At 33.3% G+C, this 8816-nt stretch overlaps 1 protein-coding gene across 2 annotated transcripts; it reads right to left on the bottom strand.

The window, feature by feature from the left end:
* LOC109344434 (U-box domain-containing protein 45-like) lies at positions 2418 to 6639 on the bottom strand. 2 transcript variants are annotated; one of them, XR_002107330.1, is made up of 4 exons: positions 6576 to 6639; positions 6020 to 6524; positions 3985 to 4965; positions 2418 to 2641 (listed from the first exon to the last, which is right to left on the bottom strand). XR_002107330.1 is itself a non-coding variant. In XM_019583238.1 (3 exons), the coding sequence occupies exons 2-3, from the start codon at positions 6511 to 6513 to the stop codon at positions 4035 to 4037; spliced, it is 1425 nt and encodes a 474-aa protein (XP_019438783.1). In that variant the 5' UTR covers positions 6514 to 6524; positions 6576 to 6639; the 3' UTR covers positions 3699 to 4034. The 2 variants fall into 2 exon arrangements, 1 of the variants encoding a protein (XP_019438783.1); XM_019583238.1 differs by lacking the exon at positions 2418 to 2641 and having other exon boundaries at positions 3699 to 4965.

Here is an 8816-nt window from a genome sequence, read left to right as displayed (position 1 = left end):
TTAGAAATTTTATGGTTGAAATGCACTTTTGGTCTCTCAAATTTCTCATTAGTGCAATTTGCCCCCACTCCCCCACCTTTTTATCTTATTATCATCTTCCAACTTACATAAATGTATAAAAGTGGACATGTGGCAAATTCTATCAAACGTAACATTACATGTGTCATTCCTAGTTAAAACCCAGAATTTTAATTAATTGAAGTTGATCAATTTTAATTAAACTATGGTTTTAAAGTTTAATATGTTCATTTCAAAGGCGGATCCAACTCACCTTTTGTAGGTAAATTGTCATTAAAATTTTAGTTTTGAAATTTAATTTGGGTGTTTTGAAGGCGGATACAACTGAGTTTTAGAGAGTTGATGAAATTTGATTTTGAAATTTATTGTTTTTTCAAATGATAATTAAAAAAAAGTGAATTTAAATTTGGGTGTTTTGAAATACCAAAATTTAAATTATAGAATTGAAAGATAAGAAGTAGCATACTAGCATGAATGTAGCAAATGTATCTATGAACAAGTCAATGACATAAATTGTTTATGTATGTGCACACGTGGGGCGACACAAAATAATGAGACAACAGATTTGGTCACAATTTTCTCACAGGTTTAAATTAATGTCTAACAAAATGTGCATCAAATATTCTTGTATTGAATACACAGCTTCAATTATGATTCAAGGGTAGGTCAGTAATTTTCATGCTCTAGGGGACAAAATCTCTGAATTGATGAAGGAAAGTTATGACACAACATTGGATGTAGGGTATATATATATATAGCTCCAGCATTGATTGATTATGGAATGTGGTAGCTGTAACCCATATGTGACTTTTTTTTATTAAAGTGGGGCCCTTTTTCTTGCCTTTTTAGAGGACAAGGTTAAATTTAAGAGTCTAAAATGTACAGCATAAAGTTTTTTATGTTATCACTGATTTGTATTAATTTTGTTTGAGAGTCAATAAGTCAATGATGATTAATAAATTAATGATTGATAATTTGCTGACAGTGTAAAAATCACTTATACTATTATTATATACATATTAAATCCTAAATTTAATTGCTAAATATAAGGTAAGGTACTCATAACCACATTTCCACATTAAAAAGATCTTGTCTAATAGTATAAGACTCCACTATATTTTCAAAAAAACTATAAAAAAAAGGTTCGATTCTTAGGAGCGATATTTGTTGGAAGGGGTAGTCACACACCCTGAAAGAGGTTAGTTTCTCATTCATAAGATGAGGGGATACTCTTGATAGTACCATGAAAAGAATCACATTTCCCTTTACTTTTTTTTAATCTGTGCTTAATCATCAACCATTGTCTTAACCTTGATTCTCTTAATCTGCTTCTTTTTGGTGAAAGGAAATGCTTTTCAACACTTATATTTAATGAGCCTCATATACATTTAATGAGTTTCCACTTTACCAAAAGAACAAAAAAAGAGTAATCATGTCCTATGATAAAGATCTTATCATATTCTAAGATTTTGCCTAAAAGTCAGAGAAAGATATGGAAATAAGCATAAAAAATTATTCATATAGTCCCACATTCACAAGAAATTATATAATTTTATAAAAATTCACTTATATTGTTATGATAATAGTAGCAATAACTGACAAAAGAAAAAACTCACTATCCTGAAATCAAGTGAAAGTAAACAATGGTGGTCTTGCCCATATTGGATGTACCCAAAAAAAAATGAAGTATGAGCTTATCAACACCATCAATTGTCTATCAATACTCTTAACGAATAACGTACTAGATTAAAGGTTAAATGTTCGATTTCTGAGAATGACACTTGTTTGGAGGAAAAATCACACACATCAAAAGGGATTATTTCATTAGTCGTAGGGTAAGGAAAATACCATTGGTTATACAAATAAAAGTTTTATTAAATGGTGATCATTTTTTGGTGCTTTTAATGTTGATTCCCATAGTAAAAAAAAACATGTACCAATTTTATTACATTGATAAGCTATTATACATGTTTTATTATTATGACAAAATATCACAACTACATTAAAAAAAACAATACATGAGTTTTGTCCAAACCTAAAACATGGGTCAAGAGGGTGTTAATACATTTTGATTCTTAGGGTCTGTTTGCGAGTTAAATTTTGGAGAGAAAACAAATATTTGAGAGTCATAAAATACACTTGTGATATGACTTTGAAGTCTCTATTTTTTCCTCCAATACTCAACTCCGAAATACACCATTAAGAGTATTATCATTCTCAACTTTCTTACCATAGAAGCAAGAATAGCACCACTATAGCTCCAACCAAAACCAGTAACATGTCCTCACAGCAAGATTCTTTTGGAAGATTCTTTTGCAAAACAAATAAAGTAAATGAAAATCAACCATTAAGTTGCACATTATAGAAGAGTTATCTAATAATATTTTTTAAGACTAAAGTCACATTAACACTAGAATATATTTACACTAAAGGTCAACAAAATTAAAGTAACCAGCACAGCAGAAAATAGCATTATAGTAACTTTACCCCACAAGGAACATTGTTGCCATTTACATAGTAGGGATAAAATGCTCTTCATTACTTTATTTGAGAGAATATATCAACTTTACATACCATAATAACCAGATTCATGTTGTATTAAATCCTTCCATGCCATTTAGATTTGCCTACAAATTGAAAGAAAAATTAATTCAGTAAAGTAAACTAGATCATTTGGTATTAAATAAACACAGGGTAGTTAATGAATCATTGAAGTAATAATGAAACTAAGTTATTATTATCTTACAATCTCACTGCAAATGTATACCAAACAGAACAGGATAGTGTCATGTGAAAGAGAGTAGAGGTAGAAAAATGAGCCAGCCCATGGGCCCAAACCTGTCCGATAAATGGAAGGGGGCTTAAGTACTTAAAAGCCCTTGCCGAAGTCGTTTTGGCTCAGTCCGACAGGGTCCAAACCCAGTTTGACCGTGGGCTGATTTGCTGAGGCTGCAAAAAGTCTATCCAATCATGTTAAAAGTTGGGCTCCTAATGGGCTTAGATCGTGTTTCAGCCCAAATAACCTGAGCTTATTTTACCCGGCCTGAGCCCGACGCGGAATGACCGGAGCTGAACCAGAGCTTGAATTGGTCCGAGCGAGCCTGGTTGGACAGCATGAATTGCTAGCTCTAGAAAAGAGAGATAGACACAAATGAAATTTATTAGTTTGAGATATTTCATTCATGAAGTTTGTGTCTATCTCTTTCATCCACATGAGTTTAAACAAATGACATGAGAGGATTCTAATCCAGAACAAACTACATTCAACTCATAATCCATAGATTCTGAGAAACCAAACAAACATGGGAAAGATTCTCCAAAATAGGAAACTGCAGTGACTATGCCCTGTTTACAAACAAGGAGAAAATGACCGACACCCTCTTTCCAGCATAAACATGTTGCGGGTCCAATAGGGAGACAAAAGTGTACCATGGTTTGAAAGTGACTCCTTGAATGTAGGGACACACTTGTAATGAGTGTTTGACTGAACCAACCCTAAGATTGGCCAAATTTTCATGCCATGCCCCTGAATTCGAGCCACTCAATGATCACATATAGTGTCATTGTGGCTGTCCAATTTTTTGAAACAGTCTACTTCCGCGTTTGCTGGATGCATAGTGATGCCAAAAAAAGGAAAAATTGCCCCGAGAACATACCCGACAAAAAAAGCAACCAAAACAGAAGCTTAAGAATAGAATACTTTGGATTTGGATACATTGTCTGTTGGAAAGGGAAAGACACAAATTTTTAGAAATGAAACTAATGAGACCCTATTTACATGAAAAAGTGTGTCTTTCTTTCTTAGTCAAGACCATACCCCGTTATTCGAAAACAGGGGACGATCCAAATCCAAGTAATTTTTATAATTTTCTACTAAGTTTTTGACAAGTGATTGCTATTTTATCAGCACTAGCAAATAACTACAGAATCCTAGAAGCTTAACAAAATTATGGTGTGAAGACTAACTTCATGGTTCATTCTCTTCAACCTCGACTCTCTTCAGCAGCTGCGATTCTTCAAAACGGCAGGCTCTTCGAAGTTGAACTTGAAGTGAGTGACTTAAAATGATCAGACGGAACAATATCTTGAGGCAAATTGGCCCGCTTTACAATCTTCCTCATGTTGTTTTGCAAACTCTGTTGGACTAACTGCTTCACTGCTTTCTTCTCCTCACTCATCATATCTTCCTCCTCCTCCAAACACTCCGCCCCTTCTCCATCTCTTTTTGCGCAAGATGCCAAAGAGCCATAAATCGGGGCTGATACATTTGCAACTAAGTTTCCACCAAAGCTCCCGGAAACCTGCTTCCCTTTGTCTACCCTCAAACATTCCAATATCCTCGACGCCCTTTTCTGGGCCAATGTGGTACCCAAAAGGGACAATTCGAGCAATGCTGAAGCGATCCCAGCCTCAATCATGGCCTGCCTGTCACCATAGGATTTGTGTGCCATGACCATCAAAATGTATGACACGTTTTCTTGGCATTTCGGGGAATCAGTCCAATTCAATACATCCACCAAGATAGGGAACGCATCCAGCACCATGCTAATAGCTTTCCTACCCTCTCGAGTTGATACCAAGTTGCTTAAAATTGAGAGGATTCTCTCCGTTAGTTCCATGTCTCCTATTGAGTTTACCAGAAAATGGACCAAATCGGTTTCCAAAATGCATGAAACATTGCCTGGAAAGATCGAAAGATTGTATAGTGCTCTGAGAGCATCTTGCTTCGCTTGGGGGCTAGTTTTATCATCTAAACTCTGAAGGGTTCTAACTAGGAATGATATTGCAGCTGAGGACCCAATTATTGGTTTGTTCGAATCCAAAGCACTCAATCCGAGAAAATTTGCAACAATTGCTTCAGAGACGAGTGAATTTGGACCCCCTGGTAATTCAATCAGCTTGAGCATCTTCTGAACAGCACCAACTTTAACAATCGCCGCTTTATTCCTGTGAAAATGTAGCCCAAAAAAACAGAATGAGAAAAGAACGAAAGGTAAAACGACGAGAAAAGGTAAAATTTACCCCTCAACAAAATAAAAAATTGCTTGATACATGCAAAGTGGTAAACTAAAACCACAGGCTTGCAATTTCATAAATTAAATCAACACAGAAAAGATGACATAATCCACGAAAGTGACAGAAAAATGAAAATTATCCACCAAAAACAAGAACAGAAAACCCCATCAAAATGCATATGGGAAGATGACATTGAGAAATTGATCCGGACAACTACTTGTGACACCACCTGATAAATCTTTCAACAAATTACACACTGCTAGTGTTCAAATATTACCGTTCTGATGTAAAACAACACAAAAAACTCAAGCAAGCATGCAAGGTTTCAAATTGCAATTGACAACCACATTTCAGGATGCAAAATTGTGGTTTCAGGAGTCTCTGCGCAATTGCGGCCGCGTTCACCATAATTTTTTGCTACTACATGAGGTATACACAACCGCAAATTAAAACCATAAACTCAAGCAAAAATATGCTTTTTAGTGTCCCATTGGCATCTAAACTGATGTGCTGACTACACTATCATGTTTCCTAAATAATTAAATAAAGTGCGGTCCAGTTCATGAGGCTTCCGCTTAGTAGGGTCAAGAAGATAGATATAGTCAATCTTATGCCACAAACGGAGAGACTATTTTTAAGATTTGAACTCGTGATAGTATGGTCACTAACCAACAACTTTTCTCAGGGTAACAACCTTACCATTGCGATAACCTCAACCTCGAGATAGAAAAAGAAGAGTAAATACACATTTCAGCTCCTCATGTTTTTCGACCAGTTTGGTACTAATTCCGAAAATTTTAAATGTGGGTCAAATTACTGATTTTTAAGGTTAAATTAGTCTATAGAAGGTAAACATGCTAAAAAAGACTAATGGGAAACATTTTGGACCAAACTGATAAAGTCAAAAAGGACCACCAGAGACGGAAATAAGTATTTACTCAAAAAAGAAATAAATAGAAAGGAGTTGAAGGTGAAAAGAACTAACGCATCATTTCCGATTCCGAGATTGAGCAAAGCATAAAGAGAAGCGATCTGAGAATGAACATCTTCTTCATAATCAATCATTGCAACTAACGAAGGAATCACTCCAAGCATTGCAAGTGTTTCTCTAACCTCCACATCTTCCTTCGCCACCTTCCTCACCATACCCGCCGCCGTCACTCTCCGCCGTGTATCCTCCTCTCGCAACTCCTTCACCACCTTCTTCATCTCCTCCAACGCCTCCTCCTTCGTTTCCGTGTCCTCCATGTTCAACAGATCCGACAGCTTCTCCGACAACCTCGTCTCCGGCTTCACCGTGTTTTCCTCATCCTCCGATATAGGGGGCGTGGTGTGGTGACGGCGGTGGGAGATGGAGCCGCAGGTGATGGAGTGGAAGAGGATGCGGCGGAAGGATGAGTGGCAGAGGCGGAGAGTGGTGGCGGACTTGGAATGGTGGTGGGGAATGAGGAGAGATCCGAGGTTGTTATTGTTTGACATTGTAGTGTAGTGTATTGTGTTGTTGATGTCGTTGTCGTTGATGTTGTTGTTATTGTTGTTGATGTTGTTACATTGGAACAAGGAAAAGAAAGAAAGAGAGAATAATAGGAAAAATATTGATTAAGCTAACACTAATTTACACTCTCATCTCCTTTCTTCCCACACCTGCAACGTCCTTTATTCCCTTCAATATACATTTAACCGAAAAAGATATTCATCGATCGTGTTTGAGTGTTTTATACATTATTATTGCATCATTTATTGTTGATATAATGTACGGGCATACAAATTTTACACTCTACATTTAATTCATTTATGTGATATATTCTCATATACTAAACTCATTACTAATGGGGTATAATATCTACTTGGGATAGTTTGTAGTTAACATTATATGACTCAAGAGTGTTTGAGTGTAAGATTTAATATGTATACATTAATAATGTAAGTGTTTTTTACATTGTCAGGTCATTCACCATTGATTTATTAACTATCATTGACTCTAAAATAAAAATAATACAAATCAATGGTAGATGATATGCTGAGAGTGTAAAAAATTTTACACTCTCAGTGCACAGATTTTAAACTCTTCGGTGTAACACTTCCATTCAATGGAATTAAAATAAGTTGGTATATTAGAATAAAAAATTTATTGTTTAATTAAATTTTAAACCTACGTGGATTTTTCTTGCAATTAAAGCATATGACTTTTATATATTATCACTGTATTATTTATTAGTGATATTTAATTATTATTGACTTTTTAAAATAAGTAATGTAAATGAATAGTAAATGATGGAGTGCATATAAATCTTTACACTGTTAGTGCATAGATTTTATGTTATAATTATATGCATTGTTAGTATGAGGATTTATACACAATCAATATATTATGAGTGGTGAATGATCCACTAATATTGTAAAATAGTTATACATTATGAGTGTATATATATTTTTTCTTAGTAATTATATTAGAGAAAAAGATGAGATGTATGCCTTTATAGTATATGAGTTTCATATACTAATAATGTATCATCCATATTTAATATTGACTTTTTAAAAATAATAATTTAAATAAATAGTTAATAATGTAGTGTTGATAAATATTTGTGTATGTAGATATATATTACATTCATTATATTAAGAATGTAAATTCCATATACTAAAGTGATGAGTTATGTCGACAGATATCTATACTATTAATAAAGGGAAAACACAAAATAACCACCTATCATGGTGTAATTTGTGTTTTCCGATTTTGCCCTCAATATCTTTTTATTTCTACCAAAAAACCATATAATATTATTTTCTTATTTTATCCTTATTATCTTCTTATTTTAAAAGTGTATTTAAAAAATTGAATATTAGACTAATTGAATAAATTCAACCATAAATTTAGCGCAAAAAATTATATTTGAATTTATAAAATACAAACTATACATTACAAACGATAGGAAAGCGGGTTAACAGACACGACAGTGCATGTCAACACGCTAGTAATTATAATAGTTTAAAACAAACAAAACATTTAAAAGTTCATGATACTAAAACAAATTTAAAGAGGTTAGATACACTTTTCCCTAACAATTCTTATTTAAAACAATAATGTAAAAACCATACCATACTGATCGATTTAACAAGAAAACTAGTCCTATAATTGATATGGTACAAATATTGAACCGACCGAGTATTAAAACCGGTCAAAATTGGTCAAAACTGTTCGATATTTGACTAAACCGACAAGTTATACATATCTTTTTTTTGAAAAAAAAACTTAAAAACTTAAAAACCCATTACAAAGTGAAGATAAGATTTGGTGCAAAAATATAATATTGATATGAGACAATTTTGACTCATTGGTGTTAAATGTTAAAACTCCAAATTTATTTGTTTTGTAGAGTGAGTTGTGAACTTCTGTCATTTATTTATATTTTGCGGTTGTTAAGTGATACTTTTGGATTAATATATGTTTTGTAATTTAGATTTTGAATTTATTAAAGACTTAAAGTTATTCGTTTATGTGAATTTTGCATAGATTATGAATATGGATTATAAATTTTAGTATCTAATTATTTGAAATTTTTTGTTATAGGTTTATATATATAAATATAAGTATATATGTCTAGTTTAACCGGCACACGGTTTAATTACTGAACCACTGTACCACTATACCAGTATCTTTGATCGGTTTGATAACCAGTACAGTTTCAACAACACGTTTAAAATAAAATATTATATTATAATTTTCCTAAAAGGTAATTATATAAATTTAATAAATAATAATAATTATTACTATAGTATTT

Source organism: Lupinus angustifolius, chromosome LG03 (genome assembly GCF_001865875.1).
Source record: "Lupinus angustifolius cultivar Tanjil chromosome LG03, LupAngTanjil_v1.0, whole genome shotgun sequence".
Classification (NCBI taxonomy): Eukaryota; Viridiplantae; Streptophyta; class Magnoliopsida; order Fabales; family Fabaceae; genus Lupinus; species Lupinus angustifolius.
The sequence above is the reverse complement of the archived record's forward strand: the minus strand, read 5'-3'. Positions and strand labels throughout refer to the sequence as shown.

Bases quoted from the DNA above. Each gene is read 5' to 3' on its own strand.
- LOC109344434 (XM_019583238.1), bottom strand. From the start codon at position 6,513: ATGTCAAACAATAACAACCTCGGATCTCTCCTCATTCCCCACCACCAT. The intron at 4,966-6,019 runs GTTAGTTCTTTT...ACATTTTCACAG, and splicing joins CTCGGAATCGGAAATGATGC to GAATAAAGCGGCGATTGTTA.